Here is a 22,398-nt window from a genome sequence, read left to right as displayed (position 1 = left end):
GAACCTGGAAAGCCTCTGATTTCACTGGAACAACACGTTTGAGTCGGCTGCCTTTGTAGCCCGACATCAAAGCAGAAATATGCATTTACTGCTGATTCCTCTGATCTCACATAAGGCCACAGCCGATTGAAATCAAAAGCAAAGCTACATGAAGAGAGATTTTGCCGTGATACACAAAAGTGAGCGTCTTATCTCACAGTCAATCTATTCCTTCGATTCCCTTTTGCTTAACTGGAATTATAAATTGTAAATAAACTATACATCATCAATAACATTTTTGGGCGCATGTTTGAAGTGATTTTGTGGCACAGATCGGATATGACCCACTGACATTTAAGCTGTTGGAAAAAAGCACATAGATAGTCTTAGATTGGTATTTGTTGTTATATATAATGCACTTTGTTCATTTTTTTTTAAGCTAATTATGTATTCATACAAGTATATCTGCAAAGAATCATGGGGGAGAGGAGAATCATTGGGGAGTGATATTGAACCGACAGAACACATTAAAAAATTACCCAATGTTGGGTTGTTATTATGCAACCATGAGTTATAATAACCCAGCAGTTGGGTTAAAACAACCCAGCATTGGGTCAGTTTTAACCGAGGGGCAACCTTCCGATCTCTCTGATGCAGGGTGGGGAACCATGGCCCTCCAGGACCAGGATTCCTCATCCCTGCTCTAATGAAAGCAAATACGGAAGTGACTTAAAATGCAATTCATCGACTGGCCGCTAGAGGCTGGCTCCAAAAGGGATTCAATCCCCATAGACCCCCCATGTTAAAATGCCCAACTTTAAAGTAGAAAATAATATGTTTACAGTCTGGTACAAAAAAGTGATTTTGGTCTGGATAGCTCATTTTGCCCTTCATGACAACTGTGAGTAGGTGAATTTTTTTGTAACTCATCTGTTTAAATTATATTAAGCCCTAAAGTTCTGCATAATGAAGGGCGTGGCCACTTGAATGACGGGTGAACTGCCACTGCGGTCACTAGAGTCAAGCTAGGCGGGCGTGGTTTCAGCAACCAGCCCCCTCAGCTGCACCCTTGTCCCACCTCTTTACCCATTTTCGGTTATTCGCAAGTGACGCGCGGCCAAGATGGCGACGGCAGGCACTGCCAACTATTGGCTTCAAAAAAGCTCTTCACAAACCTATGGGTGACATCACAGACACTACGGCCATATTTTTTACAGTCTATGGTTTTAACGCAGCGGTGTGTTCTGCCAAATATTTACCCAGCATGGGTTAATAACAACACAGACATTTTTAGAGTTTAGGCCAGTCAACGCTACCACCATTCTGAGCAATAAAAAGACAACACACAAATGCAGTATAATATATTGGCATGATCACCGTTTGCTGTCTAAAAGTACAGTAATTGCTAAAACATCTTTTTAAAAGAGACACAACATTGGATGATTAAAAAGATTGGAGAAGAAATGTTTCTCACGATAGATGCACATTACTTTAGCACAGTGGATCATGGGTCAACTCATTTGTTATGCAATTGTGACCACACATCGAAACGAAGACTCATGGGAAATCATTTGGTGCCCACTGAAAAGAAAACTCTGTTGCTTTAGAGTTCTGAGGAGTTCTGACTTAAAGACCTTTTCTCCTGGAGAAGAATTCCTGTTATTGTGTTATACCGTATAGAAAAACATGTCAACTCGGTGGCTGTTCGAATGGCTTATGACAGCTATGTGCTTTTATTTCAGAAGAATGTAGAGGAAGTCTTGTTAACCCCTGCGCTCCTGAAACTGGCTCAATGTGAGCTTTGAAGCCAGACTCACCCACCCAACAAATTCTTGGAGGAAGAACTCAAACCCAAAACATTCAGCCATATATATATATACGAGACTGCTTCAGAAACTTCAGAGCTGTGTAACAGAGAAGCACATGCGCGATCACGTGACCCCAGCATGTGTTTTCATTCTGGAGAAAAGCCCTGAAAGTTTCCGTTTTATTGGGCTGATGGGAGCCAAGTCTATAAGATCTCAAGCAGGTCCGGATACCATGTAGACAGACCCGGTTAGCTCAGGGGTCAAATGCCTGATTAGCATGTATGACCGATTGAACTTCCAACGGGTCAGGAGGTCCTGTCAAAACTAGTCACGTATGAAAATCACCTTTCTTCTTTAAAGTTTCTTAGGGTGACCTATTTTTCTTTTTATAAAGGGTCTATATGATCCTGTTTTGACATTGTTGTGGTAGATATTTTCCCATCTGTTCGATCACTTTACATGTTTCTTTGCTTGATCTAAAATACTGAATCTGACAGAGGCAAAAACTTATTAAATTAAAAGGATATTCACCCAAATTTGTATGAGTTTTTTTATTCTGTTGGACACAGAAGAAGAGTATTTGATAAATGATGCTAAGTACACAGTTTACAGTACCCATTGACTTCCATAGTAGGAAAAAACAAATACTATGGAAGTCATTCTATCAACTTTGAGGTTGTGTGATACACAATGATGCAGAACACCCAATCAGGGAGCAAATGTGGGTCTTTGTTAGGTTCATTTTCTACATTGTGACCCCAGAGTTTTCAAACTTAAAGGCGGGGTGCATGATCTCTGAAAACGCTTAGGTTACTCACGTAACCCCGGTTCCCTGAAATAACGGGAACGAAGCATTGCGTCAGTTAGCTGACGCTATGGGGGAAACTCCTGTTTACTCCGTGACTGAAGCCTATTGGTTAACGTCTGTACAAAGTACAGACCAATGACGTTTGAACCCGCGCGCGGGAGGAACGCGTCCCTATTTAAGTGCGGTTCAATCGTCAGGAGCTCATTATTATTCGACTGAAGCGCGCAGCCGAATAACACTCGCTGCGTAGACGTTTGTAGCACGGCAAGAGACGCAATGCTTCGTTCCCGTTATTTCAGGGAACCGGGGTTACGTGAGTAACCTAAGCGTTCCCTTTCAATACGGTTCACTTCGCATTGCGTCAGTTAGCTGACGCTATGGGGGAACGTAATCCCATCACGCCGTGCATACACAACGTACTGAAGTGCCTTACCGGAGAGACACTGCGTGTGGCCCTATACCCGGCATATTCACAGCTTTAAAAGCAAATGTGTAAGCACCATATAAATTGTTGACGCGCACACGGTGGGATTTTAAACGCACCGGGGGCACATAACATAGCACAAGACGGCGAGGTACCGAGCGCGCCGCGGCTGTGCGAGATAAGTAAATTCAGAGTCACGTTGGTGAGCTCGCTGAGCGCACCGTGGTGTACACATAAAACGCATGAGCGTGCATGATTGAGCCGAGAGAACCTGCGCTCGTAGGGCAGGGACGTCTAAGCTGTACAATCTGACAACGTAGACGGCGAAGACCAGCCGGCCGCGTAGCAGATATCAAATATAGATATAGATACCCCTGTAGACCAAGTTCATGAAGAAGCCAAACTCGCAGAGAGTGGGCTCTATATAGGACATAGCTCATAGAGGGGCGTGAGCCAGTGCGATGGTTTCAACGATCCATCTAAATAACCACTGTTAGCAACAGACATACGTAGTGAGTGATCTGCGAAGCTCACGAACGGCCGATCTGACTATAATATGCGGCAGAACGGTTCGTAGCGTGGGATTATACAGATACCACAATAGTGTGAACCCAGGTGCACCCTCGAGCGCATCGGGATGCATATAGGTAGTATTATAGTGCACAGATCGGTGAGCTTTCCAAGCGCGCCGTAAATGTGTATTGACTATAAATTGCACGGGCACAGGTGAACACTTGAATACATTGTGAATGCATATAGATGAATCAGAGTGTTATAATGCACAGGCCGGCAAGATTCTCGAGCGCGCCGTCATGTGTTCTGATAATAAATTGTGCGCACACGGGTGAACTCTTCAGTGCACCGTGAATGCGTATAGATAAATCAGTGCACAGAACGCGCCGTGAATGTGTACAAATATGATTGATGAACGTAACGGTGGGCACCCAACGCACCGTGAACGTACACAGATGAACAACAATGTATGTGTCACAAATCATAACACAGCTGTGTATACAGGTGAGCTTTCCCAAGCGCATCTTATTGTATACCAAAATGTTACAGCGTGTACATGTGAGCTTCTCTAAGCGCACGGTGGACGCATATAATTAAAAACCATATCGTGCATACAGGTGAGCTAATGGGCGCACCTTTAATGCAACAAACCTCAGTAGTGCGAAGCAGGGGTGTCGAAGCTGTAAACTGACAACGTGGACGGCGGGGACCAGCCGGCCGTGTCACAATTGTCAAATGAGAAACCTCTAAGACCATGCCCATGCTCTAAGACAAGTGAGCATAATTGTCACGGGAGGTGATAACGTCAACGATCCATAAATAGCCTGTATTGACAGGTGCTCTAGTGAGTGATCTGTGACGCAGATGAACAGCTGATCGTCTGATGTACGTCAGACGTATGTGTCATCCAGGACCTTGGACAGTTCCAGAGCGCTGTGCCTCGGGCACCGTCCGCATCTGAGAAATGACAGGCTTATGAATAAAGTGAATGGCCAGCCGTAAAAGCATGGTTCGCTGTTACCGCCGCCGTCCGCATCTGAGAGATGACAGGCTTGTGAATGAAATGAATGGTCGGTCGTAAAAGCGTGGTTCGCTGTTATCACGGCCACATAGATATAGGTAGGGGAGAGAGCCGCCGTGCCTCTGTAGTGAGGAGAAAAGTGTGCCACCCACGATTCGCGGGGGGTATTGACTTTCAAATGTCACTAGACAGACTGGATCAGACTTTGCATAAGGACGCCTCGTGAAAGGGGTCCTAGCAGCTTGTGTCAATGTGTCATAAGGCACGTAATGTAGGTCGTGTCCCACGGATGCCATCTCCGCACGCCCATCGTAATGGGTTAATATTGGTAGTTTAAGCATGAGATGCGTATCACTCTGATTGAACATAGCTTATAAAGCGATGCAATGAGTTTATAAAGGAGATGACTCGTCAGCTTGTTCAGGGGGCGAGATCTCAGTCTGGTTCGGTAAATAATGAAACCACCATAGATTGCCCGACCGCATTATCACAATAACACGGTCGAGAGTGCTGCAGTGCTAAATCATCCTCTTAATGTACCGTATTCACAGTACAAGGTGATTTATATGAGACAAACGGCGTTCCACGCGCCGAAGGCTGATTGCCGTCGTAAAGCGTGTTCAACCCACAGCAAATGCTGGGCTAGCTCGTAATGACAGCACTTCATGCAGCAGTGTGTAACTTAAGCAAGCTTCCCGGCCGTCAGCTCGGGGCGGGACCTTTGCTTAGTCAAACTGAAGTGGACTTATGAACAGAATGCCACGATATTCAGCTTTCTGAGGCTCGTTAGAGGGGTACGTGCGCCCGTCTTAAACGAGATGCCGCGCGCGTCTGACTGTGCGCGCGCTTTAAGCTTTGAAACTTATTGTGGCGGGTAGCAAGCTCACTTGAGGTTGATATTACCCTTAATATCTCCGAGTATTGGAGCGGAGGTGTGAGCGTCTTCGGATCCGCTAATATAAATCAGCTATATGGCCGAAAAACGTCATAAACCGCTTGGCTGTAAGCCTTTGAGTGGCCGTCCGGAGAGGGCACGATTCAAACGCTTGGAGCCATGCAAAAGTCTGAGGCTGTCCTTCCTCTAGGAAGAGAGAATAACAGCCGTAAGACCGTGCTCGTTTGCGCCATCAGCATCGTAGCGGAGAAACTGAGGTGGGCTGCGAGCGAATTTGGCAGAAAGGTGTTAGAGACACCGTACAGTCGTGGGGTGTCAATACACAGTATATGGCCAAACCGGGGTTTTTTCGGCTAGCGTCGATAGAATTATGGACAGCGGGCCGTGTGTGCGTATTACTGATTGCTTGTCAGTAAGGCGATAAAGTGTTTAGAGACACCGTACAACCGTGGGTGTCAATACACAGTATAGTAAGCACGGAAATTACTCTTTTTAGAGGAATTAAATACCGTTCGCCACTATAGTGAGGTCGCATAGCCGACAGTATTACACAGTATGTTTGGATAAACAGCACACAGAAAACATTTCAGGGCAGTCCAGCCGAGGCGCGACATAACCCCTTTTTCTCAGACAGTTTCGTTCTCTGTTGATGCAGCTATGCTGCGGAGACCAGAGCTCAGCCGTTCAGGTGCACAAGCCTCAGTAGTGACGGTGACCGAACGGCTCACGGAGCAGGGTAGTATGTCTAGGTAGTTTAATGTCAGACTGAACCCATCGCAGAGAGGAAGTCTGCCGCGAGGCCCGCGGTTTTGCCGTTTATTAAAAGGGCAGAAAAACCGGGTATATATATATAAGAATGTACCAATATTCAGCGCACTGATATAGGACGGGACTGAATAAAGGGAGGTATTCGGGCCTCAGTATATTATAAACAAATTCGTTCTGCCTCTGATTCCGTCTAAACCAGAGAGAAATTACCAGGCAGACGAAAAATGAGCTATCTGAAGTGAGATCGGCTCAGGCCAGTAAAGCTCTATAATAAGTGTTTTAGCGCTCCAATAGAGGCGTGTCCGCCTTATCGAGCAGACGAATGAGATCGTGCCGCTCCAGGAGGGGAGGGGCATGAAGCTCTCTTATAATGAGTGTTCTTGGTGCTCCAATAGCGGCGAATTGGCCCTATCGAGCAGACGAATGAGATCGCGCCGCTCCAGGAGGGGAGGGGCATGAAGCTCTGTAATCGTTGAACACTGGACAGCTGCATTTAGAGGCAGCGAGCCGTAATACCGCGTGCTAGCTAAGCCGTTAAGAGACCTCACCGGAGGAGCGAAGGGACTCTGTAAGCATGAACGGTTGCGGTGTGACAGAACACAGGGGGGGTTAGTCCGTGTGTGCTTGTCTATGCATTCATCTAGTCTCATGGCTCGCCGTGTGTTCATCCCGGCGAGAGAGGAACAGCAGGGGGAGCACGAAACATGGATAAGACAACCAAAGCATAAGCGCGGTCCCGGCGTGGGAGGTGCCAGACCGGTAACGCGCTTGGAGGAAATTCATAGCAGAGAGGCTCACCGAGCCGCTGTGCTGGATGCTATTACAACAGCGCCTGCTCTTTTAGCTTATAGCTTTATATTAAAAATATTGATCTTACCGGGCGGCCGCAGGGGAGACCTCGTCAGGCGTGTGTCCGCTGCACAGGGCTCGTACCACGGCAAGCGAAGGCTATCTTCGGTTCTCGGCCGGAAAGCGGCAGGGGAAGACGCTAGACCTGGACTCTGCTATCTTCGGTTCTCAGCCGGAAAACGGCAGGGGAAGACGCTAGGCCTGGACTCCGCTGCAGGGCTTTTGTCAACAGCGAGGTAAGGCTTCTTCTTTTTCTTCGGAGCAGCGAGAGGTTCGCGCTGAAGGAGAAAATAATGAGCTCCTGACGATTGAACCGCACTTAAATAGGGACGCGTTCCTCCCGCGCGCGGGTTCAAACGTCATTGGTCTGTACTTTGTACAGACGTTAACCAATAGGCTTCAGTCACGGAGTAAACAGGAGTTTCCCCCATAGCGTCAGCTAACTGACGCAATGCGAAGTGAACCGTATTGAAAGGGAACCAATGTTGATATTTGAAATAACCTAAACAAGCACAACCCTACCCCAATAGAAACTGGACCTTCTTTTAATAGACCCGACCCATATGCAAAACAGGCAACGATGTTGGTTAGTAGACACGCCCTGTTATACTGATTGGCTACAAGTGTGTTTTGGTACTCGACCTGCACCCCGCCTTTATATGGATAGTTCACCCAAAAATACAAATTCTGTCATCATTTTCTCATCCTCATGTTCCAAACCTGTATGAATGTCGTTTGTTTTTTTATGAACACAAAAGAAGATATTTTGATAAATGATGGTAAGCACACAACTGATTGTAACCATTGACTTCCATAGTAGGAAAACAATTACAATGTAAATCAATGTGTACCATCATTTGTGTGCTTACCATCATTATAATCATTAAAATATCTTCTTCATCATTTATCACAATACATCCATAATATTTGTTTTCCTACTATGGAAGTCAAAGGTTATAGCAGCTTGGTGCTTACCATCATTTATCAAAATATCTTCTTTTGTAAAGAAATTCAAAAATAAATTCAGGTTTAAAACAACACGAGGATGAGAAAATTACAGATTTTTCATTTTTGGGTGAACTGTCCCTTTAACAAGTTCTGCAAAGTTTACAAAATTCTTCATTTACCAGGTCAAAAACACCAGTTGTATGCCAGGCATAATCGTAGCAAAAGTAATGCATTTTAAAAAGTAAACGCACTTATGTAAATGTAGTCTTACATTACCACAAGTCCATAATCCTCCATTAATTCATGAACATCTAGGAGAGAAATCAGAGCCGCACATCAATTTGTTGTAATAAAAAACATCTTTCCTTTCCTATTGTTCTGGGGAAAATCATATGAGACTCTCTGTATAAATGGTGGAACTAACTTAATTATGAAAATCCTCTACCGCATTGAAAATGGGCCGCAGTGACAGGGGAATAAAAGTGTGTGTGTGTGTGTGTGTGTGTGTGTGTGTGTGTGTATGTGTATGTGTGTGTGTGTGTGTGTCTGAGATATCATCCCCACCAGGCTTTTCTGCAACTGTCTGTTGTAATATAAATCCCTATTGCACTTTGTATTTATGCATTTTTAATGAAGTGTCCCAGCTGTGGGTCTGTTTGCGATGAGAGAAAAATTGGGAGAGGGGATGAAAGAAAGATGCTGATGTCAGGATATAAAAGAAGAGGCCGCCCTCTGCTGTCTTACGGGTGGCCATCAGGTGTTTTGTGATGACATCACTGGCCTAAGTGGTCTCAGAGCCTTTCAGACCTCACCATTAAAAGACCCTCCATGTAACTTAGACCTGGAGATGGTGCCAGGGGGTCCCAGTTTAATGATATTTTATAAAAGAACATGGCTAAAAAAATAAGACTACTAACCAACACCACTACATTGTGTAATCTAAATATGTTTTTTTAATTCAAATTTTAAGTTTTGGAATGTTTTATTTCATAAATTTATTTTGGGGGGGCACCAAGGGATGCACAGGGAGGCTGCACGCCGGGAAAGTTTGATAACCACTGCCTTAGACAGCCAAAGATTTTTTAGTGTGTGGCTTGATGTAGTTTCAATTGAAACATGAAGTTGGACAGGTCACATTGAAGGCCTTGTCTCTTTAACAAATAAACAAAAGGCCAACAGCCTTTATTTGGCTATGAGCCGTGGTTTGCTACCGTAGTCAGAGAAATGCGTTAGAGAGAGAATGTGATTGAATAAAAATTGGCATATGTTCCCCGAGTCCAAGATGAGTCATTCGAATTTTAGTTTTAATTGTTTTTAGTACAAAGACTGCAAATTGTAAATCTGTAGTATGTGCTGACAGTTAATTTTGTCACATTTAGCAGTGCACTGGCACACAATCAAATCTAATGCGTATTGACTGAAGTCCAATTACAATTTCACGGTGGTCTGTATAGCAAATGATCAGATCTTCACCTTTGTTTCCCATTTGGGAAAAAGTTTAACTTGGGTTTATTATAAAACAAACATTTATTTTTAGAAGAGAAGAGTAGGTGAAGAATGTTGCTGTGAAAATGACACAAGCCTTGTGCTGAACAAAATCACAGACATGGAGGACAATACGAAAGCACCAGTTCATAACCATTTCATAAGCTGTTTATTTTTCTAGTGAATTCATCTCTTTAATTTCTGCACAGCAGCATACAGGGAATTGTGACAAAATATAAATAAGAAAATTCAACAGTGTTTCTTTTTTTACTCTTTACAAACCTTAAAAGTGGCAAATTGTCTTTGACATTTAATTATCAGCCGCTATCTCGTGCTATTCAAGAATGCAACATTGAACAGAAACTTAAAATGTATGATATCGTTCATTCTTAATATTATGTACAGCTGTCATCTTTTAGCAAACAATGCTTAGAGCTTATTGGGATTTCACTTTTTATCTGTCGATAATGCACAGAGAAAAAAAATACAATTATGTTATACAAAGATCAAAAATACTATTATAAACCCTTGTTATAAATGGCACACTATATTAATAAACTGCTGTTGACATTTTACATGTAAGTACAAAATCCTGGTGAGGTAGTTCCCTCTGAAGTCACTTTTAACAGTAAAATACTGAATAGACATCACTTAATTCTTTTCCATTTTTCGGTAATTATTTACAATACAGCAAATGTATGTTCCGTACTTCATTACATTGGAAATCCTTTGGTAAACATAACTGTCAGAAATGTGCAGTCCTGCAAGTGTCAATTGTACATTCACAATATTTTTGCATCCTTTTCTCATTTCCATGTTTGGGATTTATTCTTGTACAGAATGCAAAAAGGGGCAAATGCATTGTTTTTTACAAAAAGCTTTTTATTAAAAAACATTAATTCGTGCTTTATCCACTGTGGACCCTTAAGAATGGTCAAAGTGTTGTTTTTCATAAGCCTTTTCCTTTCCCCACCCACTTGGATGTTTTGGAGAAAGGTGAACTTTGTGAGAAAGGTTGAGCAGATGATATCAAGCTAAGAGAGGCACCCATTTGGATTTGTTTCTCTCCAGTGTGTGTTCCCCTACTTGGGGTGTAAACATTGAAAGGGCACCTCACAGAATTTGGGCACCTACGGCCACACATTACATTAAATTGTTCATGTTACAATGCGTTACTAATGTGCAACATATACTGTAAATAGGCCTGTGAGCTTTATTTTTGGAGCTGCTTTTCTTTGCTAGTAACATCAGTTTTATCTGCATGAAATGTTTGTAACATGGACCCTTTAGTGTAAAATGTTACCCAGTCTGGCTCTGACGGTGTAGTTGGAAATAATCTTGCCGATTATGAAGTTATGCTGAGAACATGAACGCGAAACAGAGACTCTATTGTGTTGCTCTGCGCGTCCGTGCGCGTATTAAATGTCAGAGCCTAGAGAAAGATAAACATTGGAGTGGACTGCAGAGGAATAGGACTAAACTTTAGTTTAAACTCCTGTCGACTACAAGTGTGACGACTTGTGGAACATTCTTAAAATCGATTCATGGCAAAAAAATAAACTTTGGTTTAAAAAGACACAAATGTGGTGCAAGCTTGGCTTGCAGTAAAAAAAATACTTGAGTTTGACAGAAGAGCAACTCCTCTGGTGTATATGCTAACATTCACGTCTCCCATTTTAAACAAAAATAACATTTTTTAGTTACCATTCCCCCCCCACCCCCCAAAACAAACAACAACAAAAAAAACCACAAAACGTGAGTATGAATTTTCAATGAATAAACATCTAAATCTATGCGTGAAAAGGAAAAAATAGCTTTTTATGAATAAAGTATGCAATAAACTATGGAAATAAAGTATCTATAAAAATATAAGTATTCTTAACAAAAACATTGATATCTTCTTTGTTTAATAAATCATGTTGCCTAGTAGTTAAGACTTGGAAAGCCGCAATCAGAACAGTCATTTTAAAAGAAATGTTCAGTGCAATAAATGTAAGTCTAGATTTACTCTTCTTCAGTCTCTTTTAGAAGATTTTCACTCGCTTACCACCCACAGCTCTGCCTCCCTTCAGCACTCTCTGGGCAGGCTGGTCTTTGGAGAGAGGGCAGTATTTTATTGTATGTGCGTTATCCCCGTTGGCGCTGCATAGGGGGCATGTGTACGCCCGCAGGATGGGACACACCACCCTCCCGTCCGGGGTTTTCAGGACGTGGGAGCCGTAAACCTCCTCGGGCGCGCCGTTATTCCGACAGAAGACGCAGATCTTGGGCTCTTGCTTATTCCGCGCAGGCGGTTTCCTCATCTTCCTCTCCACACCGAACAGATCAAATCCGGTGAAGCTCCCTCCCATGCCCATCTCCCGCTCCGGAGAGGAGGACAGCAGCCCCCCCGTGCCCTGGTTCTGAAATGGGCTAAGGATAGAGAAGCGCTCTTTCAGGTCCAGGATGGAGATGTTGGCAGGCGGGGTGCAGCAGCACGAGTCCAGGTGCCCTCCGCTTTCGGCGTCGCCACCGGCCGCGATTACGCACGGGCACGGAGGAGTGTCGTCCAAACCCAGAGTGGCTTTCAGCGACTCCGTTATGGAGTTGGGATTCTGGGGGACGCTGTGCTTGTTCTTCGTGACCAGCGTGGACAGCCCGAGATAGTCATTCCAAAAATTAAAGGTGTAGTCGTACGAGGTGCGCGCACTCAAGTAGTTGTGGTTCAAAAAATCCATTTCTTTCTCAACAGGGATGTTGTCACAAACGTATAAATATATTCCGTCAGTTTGTTTTTCACTCTGGTCTCCAGGATCTGTGCGTAACTCTGGTCCACTCCAGTGCCTTTCTTGGATATCTGCGCCCGAAGAACGGGCATCTGGTTATAAGGCTTCAGAAGAGGCAGAAGGAGGGCGGGGCTTTTCAAACCAAGTTTCTTTTAGGAGCAGATTCCCAGCGTGTTTTCTCCTGCCTGACCAGTAGATCACTGTTCACCGCAGTGGAAACTGAGGCATTGCTTTGTGAGCAAAACAGCACAAGTTAAATGTGCAAATTTGCACTAGTGTAATAGCCTACTTTGTCAATAAATCCGTGCAACAAGTCTTCATTTTGTTCCTAACACGTTGTGCACTTTTCTATTCGTATACAATCAAGCTAAAAAAAATTCAAAAATTACTTTACCATGCACAGTAGTTGCGCAACGCGATTTAAAAAAAAAAAAAGATTGATCACGACGTTCAACTACATCAAGGTATTTTCTGACACAATGTAAACTGAATTGACATTTGCAATCTATTGGTTTTGATCTTCGTTGCACAGTCGGTTTCACATTAACTGGTTTGTTATGCGCCCTGTGCGCGCTCTTGAGGGGTTAGTTCGTGGAGAGAAGCTGCAGTTTGTATTTATTCATAAGGATTACTGGACGTGATCAGATTACACGTGTGTCATTAGAAACAGAGGGTCGTGCGCGCACATGGCTCTTTGTTCTTTGAAACATGACATGCGCGCACCTGCAGATCATAGAGACCGTGAAGTCCCCTTTACTTGTGTATCATTGCGTGTCTTTAAGTCTTTACATGTTCTGACATTTTAAGATCAGTTTTTATCTGAACATTTTTAACTTTACTTAAATTATATTGATCCACATGTGTTTTTGTGTGTGTATAACACACGTACCTAATTTATTTTGTAATCACTTCAGTTTACAAATATAAACCTTCATATATGGCCTTTACTTCAATGTTTGACATATTTTTACTGTATGTAAATATCCTCAGGGCTCCCTTTGACTACCATATCATTAGAGGTTTATATATAGCCTATAAACATCTCTCGGAGAAAGGCAAATATGGATTATTCTCCATTTGAATGTAATCTTACTGCCATTATGATGAAACATAATAGTAGGCAACATTTAGTTATGCCCATTTGAATAGAAACAAATGTACCAGTGATTGTAGTAGCCACATCCAATTAGGATAAAGCTCAGGATTGTCTTTGAGAACAAAATCGTCTATCTCAGAAGTCAGTGTATTTACTTAAAGTCTCTTCTGCAGGGGCCCTGACGCTAAATGGCAGAGGGTCATTGTTCGACAGGCTCTCAGCTCTGAGCAAGGCCAACTGAGCTCTTCTGGATCCAAAGGGCCCTTGTCCAAAAATCACACTGCCCAGAAAGACGTGTAATGAGCGTCTCGCCAAATTAACTCATCTCTGGGTAAACAAAAGGCTCATTTGCATTTTTGTATTTTGCACAAGACCCCTCGAAGCGGCGGGGGGCAGGACACAGGTGCACACCAGCTGATTTCTGCAGACATAACTAATAGCCTGGTGCGTTTCTCATTGAACATCACTGTGATAAATTAAATTTAGCTGTAAATAAATTATACATTTAAAGCGTGTTTTAAGATTTATATTTATTCACAATTCATATACTCGTGCGATTAGCTGGATTCCTAGTTTGAAGCATTGCATGCAGTAACTTAGTCCTAACACTGGGGGTCTATGTGAGCTCAGAGGAGCTTATAATTGGCATGACGTCATTGAATATTTTGGAGCTCTGCAGTTTGTACAACAAGATGTAAAAGAACAATACTGTAAACACTAAACACACAAAGACTCAGTAGGAGAGAGAGCATCAGAAATTAACTCATTTCCCGCCAGCATTTTCTTTTTTTTAAGTTGCCCGCAAGCATTTTTTTTGTGATTTTCACAAAAGTTTTGCAAAATGCCTTCCAGGAAAATTTTCTTCAAAAAATATATAAACATACAAATATATCAAATGAAAGAACAGACCTTCTGCTTTCAAACAAACAATAAACAAACATACAAAATGGGAAAAAAGTTTCATCCTATCTATATTTTTTCTCTGCTATAAACGCTTAAATATGGGTATTTTTCTTAAAAAATAAATAAAAATAAAAATTAGCAAAAAGTTGAAATAATAGCATTTTTATGAAGGAATTTTGTTAGAAATCAAATTCAGAACGATTTTTAAAACATTCACAGTTTAAAATTACTCAAAAATTTTGTGCTTCAGTTTTTTTTTATAAATTGGGTAGGTGCGCCATGAAAAAAGATAATCGCGGTATAACAGATTACCATAAATTCATCAAATTCATCACAAATTCATAATTTTTTTTCTATTAATTGACGAGATAACTCTTTTTGTCAATGGCAGGAAAAGAGTTAAAGATGCACCAATAGAAAAAAATCATTGACAGTGATAGCCGATTAATCAGACGGATATTTGCCAATACTGATTTTTTTTAATTCATTGCATTTTCCTGTTCTCTTTTGATTGACAGGATAAACTGGACATGACTAATCGGCTGTTTTAAACCATCGACCGATAGTGTGAAAATGTGCTTTTATCATCCGATACCGATTATTGGTCGATATATCGGTTCATCATATAAAATGTCTTACTCTTAAAGGATTAGTCAATTTTCTTAAAATAATAAAAAAATAAATTATTTACTTAACACCATGTCATCCAAAATGTTGACGTCTTTCTTTGTTCAGTCGAGAAGAAATTACGTTTTTTTGAAGAAAACATTCCAGGATTTTTCTCATTTAAATGGACTTTAATGGAACCCAACACTTAACACTTAATGGTGGTTTCTTAGTCAGGCTGTATAGTTTTTGTTTCACAAATCATTTTTTGTCGAAAAAGCTATGAACAAGAGAAAAATAAATGATTAGAGATTAAAGGAACAGTATGTAAGAAATTTATATCAATTAATCATTAAATGGCCCTGATATGTCACTAGACATTAAGAAATCATTTTCATTTCAAATACTTATATCATTGACAACAGTGGTCCGGTCAGGATATTGTCATTTAAAAAGTGGAGTTGCAGCCCTCAGCTGATGTTTATGTTGTCATGTTGTGTATTGGCCACCAGTTGGGTGATTGCAGTACCAGTTTTAGCCACAAGTTTTGTTATTGCAATACCAGTTTTGGCCACAATCCTACATACTGTTCCTTTAAATTTCTTTTTTAAAACATGTTTTTTATCGTGTTTTATTGTGCTACTTAGCTGTATTTGTTTTAGTTATGAAAGCTTAAATCAAAACAAACCAACTGCAGTTTGATTTATATGAATCAAAAAACGAGATTTTTGAATTTTTAAAAAAACCTGAATTATCTATTTTTGATCCCAAACACTTCAAAAGGACCCTAAAAGGTTCATTGCCATTAAAAATGTCCTAATATGTATCATCGGGTAAACAGATAATATGAACACTCTTTAGGTGCAGAGCTATACTTTTTGAAAGGGTACAGCCCCTGGGATACATATTTTGACCATTTTTTCTGACATTGTACTCACTTCAAGTATGGTATATTTCAGATAGACTGTAGACAATTTTGTTTTAATTGTCTCACTCAAATACCTTCTATTTTTGTTTACAAAAATCTTTAAGAAAATATTGAGTGATTGTTAAAGAATATCACAGTTATCATCAAAACACCTCTTAATCTCATACTGAGCAACAGTGCATTTTGTTTTTCAATTTTGGTTGAATTGCAAACAAGCAGCTACAGTAACGCTTGTGTTTCACCTTACTGTGCAATTCACATTTGATATTTTTATGACTCAAGGTCGCCTACGCTCTCTCGGGGAATATTGATGAGATATTTACAAGAAACGTTACGAGGAGCCTCTAAGTAATGAAGAAAGATTGTAAGTAATGAAAACGACCATTAGCGTTCCCTGCAGGGAGGATTTCAGAGTAAGATTTCTATGGACAGTGGTGTTTTCTGCAGAGGCCACACTCAAGCGCGCTGTGGTACAAAAGGGCTTCCTTTATTCTGATTAATTATATTCCTTCAGGAATGTGGACACAAGGCTCCTCCAGCACGGCCGTAGTCATCAGCCACTGTACGTCTAATTAAAAGTGGAGGAGATCTCTCTGAACGTCTGCCAGCGTGGAGGATTAAGTCTATTTAAAGAGGGAATTCAATAGAATGCCATACCTGACTGCTTAGCAGAGCGGAAAGTGCCGAAAAAGATGTGCTTTGTGTAAATTCACACTCGGCTTTATAGCTTTTCTTTTCTCTTGAGAATTGCATTGTCTAGACTTTTGACCCCTCTGGTACTGGTTTGAGATTTTGGCCTAAGCTGTGTGTTGAGGGTAACAGGTGCACATTTTAAAATGACCCTGTACATGTTTCAGGAAGTCAAGATTTGTACTTTGAATCTAAAGAGATCTCAAAGTCAGATTTTGAAGAGGAGATGTAATGGACTAAATATGTTTTTTAACCTCTTTACTGTCACCCGACCCTTTTGAGTATTTTTTGTGCTAAAGCATAATCTTGGTCTTGTTTTAAAGAAGACTATTTATGGTTTTTCAGTGTCTGAAAGTGATATATTAAACAGAAATGTTATAGCAGTTTAAATGTATTTTAATAATTAAAAATAATGCAATATATATATTAATTTAATACATAAAATTATAAAAATGTAATGTTTCACAAAAGTCATAAACATGAAGCCATATGTCTCAAGTAGTTGTGATCCAAATTTCAAGTTAAAATCACAAAAAAATGTGGTTTGGGTCACTTTTTAACTGGTTTTACCAACAAAGGCCACTAGGTGTCAACAGTTTGCTGCATACTCTTGTCACAAATTATTAAATTACTGTCACTGCATTATTTTGAATTTCTATCATTAGATGGTACTAAAAACTACATTCTGAGAGCTTTCCAGTGCAGTTTGTTATGATTTGTTAGGTTTAGAGTAGGGGTTTAGTGTTATAAATATGTATAAACAAATCGGCCCACAGTGACCTTTTACAAACTGACTCTCACAACGTCATTTTATCCCCCAAATGGTGATGAAATATAAAAACGACTTTCCAGTGATATATAGTTTGTGAAGGTTTTTTAGGTTTAGAACAGGGTATTAGTGCCCCCCCGTATTTTCGAAACTGACTCTCACTACATCATAATTTTCTGAAAATTGTGATAAAAAAAACTACACTATTTCCAAACATATATAGTTTGTCAAAATTTGTAGGTTTAGGATAGGTATAGTGTTATAAATATGTAAAAACGTGGCCTTTTAGAAAATGACTCACACTGTGTCAATCTTTTTCCCAAAATGATAACAAATGAAACTACACTTTTAGAGCTTTCCAACAATATATAGTTTGTCATGATTAGATTAGAAATTATATGCAAAACACTGAGGTAATTGTAGGCGTCCCGCGGGTGGGACAGTGACATTTAGCAGGATTATCAATGTTTTAAGCTCACTCTTATCATAAATGAATCAATTACTCTGCCTCCATATTTTATTTTATAAAACACTGAAAACATCTGTATTCTAGAGGCTTAGACCTTTCCAAAGATATATAGTTTGTCATGATTCGATAAACATTTACATCCAAAATATTGAAGTAAACTCAGGTGTTCCTCAAGAGGAACGGATTATGTTTACTCAAAAAGTAAATTATTCACATTTTAGGTGTAAAGATGTAAAGACATTTGAAACAAAAGGGAAAGTGTTGAATGCTACCACGTTTGGATTTAAATGTTTGCAATATGAATAAAGATAAATTAGATGTTTACAATTTCTGAAGATGAGGTTATGGTCCACACCCCTTTATTTTAAGTTAAAAAAATTACTTAAAATTGGTAAAACCTAGTTTTTTTAACTTTTACATTTAAATGTAATTTTTTAAGGTGTTATGAAGTAATTTTTTCTTTCGATCCAACTTTTTACTTTTAATACTTGTAATAATGATGCCTGCTTGCTAGCAAACACCACATATTAATTCATGTAAAGTTAATAGTCATTAATAGTTTGCCTCACATTGTTTGACAAAATATCTTACAATGTAAAAAAAAAAAATTGTTGGTCCAACTTAAAATTTTAAGGCAACCAGGTAAGTTACTTTTTAAAATTAATTTTTATGAAAAATATTAGTTAACTGAAAAATAACTAAAATAAAAACAATATTTAAATATTTTGAAATTGAATTAACTCTATTTTTTAAGGCAACCCTGTAACTTACTTTTTTTAAGTTCATCCAACTTTTTATTCAGTGTAGTAATAAAAGTTGGGTTATTCATGCCTCTGCAACGAGCAGGCGCCATTACTGCGCTATATTCATAAAGCGCCAACATTACATCATAGGACAGGATGAGAAATTACAACACGCTCAGTTTCTCCCTCGGTTTGACCGTCTGATTTATCGTCATCATCAATTATGCAGCGGTACATCCAACTGGGAGTCTCCACGGGTCTCTGCTCTCTATAGCACCAAATGATGCAGTGCATACCAGAAAGGGAGTAAGAAGACTTATCTGGACAATTTCTGCCACGTCAGAGTTTCTACTTTTAAGTTCCTGACAGAATCATTTAAAGAGTTGCAGATTTTAGTAATAAGTTCTCCGTATCTCTTTCTCTCTTTGGCCAGCGGCTATGTCCAATACAAGTAATGATTGAAGATCTTGGTGGGGCGTCTTCATTTCAGAATGTGAAGAGCTGTAACTGAAATATTAATGGTCACATTATTACTTAATTTTGTTGTGACTCGAAGGAATTAATATCCATCCATTAAACGCCGCTAATTCAGCCCCCGTCTGGTGGAAAGCTACCCATGCTGAACGCTGAATTACATTAGGCCACGAATGATCTATGGCACCAGTATGGCGTCTATTGCTGCAAACTGATTTAGTGTTTTGAGCTGACAAACTGATGAGTGCATAAGCAGTTGCTGACCAAGGAAACGGTTTACTTTTAATGAGATATATTGTTGCACCCATCACTTGGAGTGTAATGCTAGAAGTCGTCTGATGCATAACCTGACTTCCATCTGCGAGGTCTGGCTCTAATTGCAGCCCAGGCACCACACGCTGATAAATGGCACTTAAAGCACTTTATAAATACTAGTTTTCTCTCTTTTTTTCTGAGTGTTGTGCAGTGTTTTTATAGGAATTTAATCATCACATTTAGCTTGCTAAATGCGGATGAGAGTTTGTTGCATTTGAGGAAAAGCTTAAGCACAGCAGCATAGTGCTCAAGGGGACACCGCGCCCTGTTTACTAATCAGGTGACCTTTAAGAGAGTCGCACACCGGACGTGCAGCTTACCGCTGTGCAGCGCCATTCTAAAAAAATCAAACACGTTGTTTTCTATGAGTAGGCTATACGCACACCGGCGCCTGTCCGCGGCACCCAGCTACGACTCAGGAAGTTGCACAAATCCCTGTCTCACCACAGAGCGCCACTCACATAGTTTAACATTAAATAACATCATATTTGTGTTATGTTGGAAATAAGTGCATAAGTATTATATAAACAACACAAAAATATAGTGAATCATAAGTTATTCAATGTTGTATAAAGTGTTGCATGACTCGTGACTCGCTCCTCCCGCAGCTCGTAACTCCTCCTTCTTCATTTTTCGTACTTTTTCGGAAAGAATCGATAAAGCTTATCTGTCTTTTATAAATCTGATTAAACTAAACACTCTTCGGAGATATGAAGGATGCAACTGCTCTATAGGTAGTCCAGGTTAACATCAGATATGCAGAAACTGCTTGTGTTATGGGAGCTTTAAAGATTTGTTCACAGATGTTAACACGTGTAAAAGGTCATAAACAAACACAATAGCCACCATAGATGAACATTTACTCTCGATGTCTGGTCATCCACTTAACTATTTCTCTCTCTCTCTTTCTCTCAGCACTCTCAGGCCATCCATCTCATTCTTGTATTGATCTGTGTGACGCTACAGATTAAGTCTAATCTCTTTTGGTTACATTATTGATTGCCAACATGAGGATGATTATGGGCCCTGTTTGATAGGGAAAATGTAATCTTTCTTTCTCCTGTTACTGTGTTTGTGCTGGGCTCTTCCACTATCGCTCCTTTGTCGAATTTGATACTGTTTTGAGGATAGTAACAGCATTCACTTTCAATACTGAGGCATAAAGTACTGTGCAAATGCCTTAGTTCTCCATGCCATTATTAGATTTGTTGTTTTTGCAATGATATGATGAACATATATAATTATTTCTATTTTTATTAGAAGGGGTGCGCAGGGCAAAAACTGTCCAAAATATAATTTATCAAACTCAAATATGTTTTGAATGATTGAGCCAAAACCAAAAAGCCAATTAAGTGTAGTGAACACATTTCTTGTATTTTCTGTTTGTATCTTAATAAATAGACACAAAAAATATATATGGGTGGTCATTAAAATTTTAAGATAAAGCTGCATTTGCACAGTATTGTATGCACTAATATGAACAGACTTTGGGTTCTGGTGTTATTATTTTTTGCAATATTATGCTTTGGACAAACCATTAAAGGGCACCTATTATGCAAAATCCACATTTACAAAGTGTTTGGACATAAATGTGTCTTGGTAGTGTATGAACACAACCACCCTACAATGAGGAAAAATCCACTCACTTCTTCTTTTTTAATCACCTATAAATCGTGCCATTTTGATTCTCTTATCAATGTGAGGTCACACTGATAAAGCCCCACCCATTCCATTACCATAGCTTTCACCCTCAGCGAGTTGAATGCTGTCCTCCATATCTGATTAGTGAGATATTATTATTATTATCTCAGATTGTATTAACAGCAATAAGATCAATTTGAACTGAAAATGCTCGCTTTTTGTTGGTAAGGGAGTGAGGAGCTGTAGCTCATTTGCATTTAAAGATACACACACACAAACAGCACATTTTTTCTCCTACCCAAAAGGGACATTTTGGACATGCTATAACAAATGATTGGTGGGGTATTATGAGCTGAGACTCATATTACATCTTGTAAAAATAGGCACAATAGGTGCCCTTTAAGGCATCCCAAAATCTTCCAGTTTTGCCAGTTTTCCCTCAATTTTAGCTCTTAGTTATTTCCAGGCATGCAGAAATGCATGTTTGTAGACGTGCCCTACACAAGATGCTTAAAGATGTCAGCCAAGACAGCCTTTTTATGGTATTTTCCAATTTGTTCCTCACCTCAGATGCCATTTCACTCTTATTTGTAGTCAATTTCACAGCAAAAACCAATGCATTTTTACAAATAGACACTTATTTCTATCCATATTGCCGGCCGTCTGTATTAGTTCCGTATTTTGCACCATCAAGTGGTTTGCCTGCAACATTAACTAGCTTAATTTAGTAAAACATCACTATTTGCCCATTGTTGTAGCGTTTTCACCAGAGATGGTTACTTTGTCATATTGCATGGTTAGGTGTTGTTTTGCATTCATGTCATAAACTTCTATTGTTTCAGGAAGCAAATAATTGCCAAGCGCAGACGTCTTTCAGCGTTTCTTATGTGTGGTTCTCTGGATTCACGCCGAGCTTTGCTATCATCTCAAAGTAAACAATAACCTAAAGCGCCCGCAGAAAAGCCTTTGAGCGGTCAATGAGCAGCTCTTAGGGTATAGAAAAGAAAACAATGAGCTACGTGTTTACAAATCCATCATTCTCTTTGTGCTAAAGGCAGCGGTTTACAGGAATAATGCAGGCATTATTTCACCCGCTTACAAACCTGTGTACTCTTTTATTATGTGGTTATTTATAGTGACAAACGTAGAGAAATATAGTGCACGGTTATGGATATAAGTGGCCTAAAGATACAGTTTCCAATGAGAAAATAAAGCAATATGGTGAGTAAATAATGACAGAATTTATAGAGCAAACTGTTCTTCGTCTTGATATCAAAGCCCATCTGCGGTAAGATAGTTACAGAGTATAGAGAGAAAGAGAGAAAGAGATTTAAATTAAATGCAAACAAATAAATGACATGCACTGGCACAACCCCAATGTTTCCTTTGCTCATATCTAAAATAATTTGCCACGTTAAATTGCATATTAGCTCCCAGATAGCCCTTTGTAATAGCATGTGCCTGTTCTGTGCATAACCGTGGTCTTGACTAAATAATCATA

At 40.1% G+C, this 22,398-nt stretch overlaps 1 protein-coding gene across 1 annotated transcript; it reads right to left on the bottom strand.

The window, feature by feature from the left end:
- Positions 1 to 9,650: 9,650 nt before the first annotated feature.
- On the bottom strand, positions 9,651 to 12,627 carry nanos1 (nanos homolog 1). Its single transcript, XM_065275213.2, has one exon. The coding sequence runs from the start codon at positions 12,213 to 12,215 to the stop codon at positions 11,523 to 11,525; it is 693 nt and encodes a 230-aa protein (XP_065131285.1). The 5' UTR covers positions 12,216 to 12,627; the 3' UTR covers positions 9,651 to 11,522.
- Between the last annotated feature and the right edge of the window lie 9,771 nt (positions 12,628 to 22,398).

This window comes from Paramisgurnus dabryanus, chromosome 16, assembly GCF_030506205.2.
Source record: "Paramisgurnus dabryanus chromosome 16, PD_genome_1.1, whole genome shotgun sequence".
Classification (NCBI taxonomy): Eukaryota; Metazoa; Chordata; class Actinopteri; order Cypriniformes; family Cobitidae; genus Paramisgurnus; species Paramisgurnus dabryanus.
This window is presented reverse-complemented; position numbering and strand designations above follow the sequence as displayed.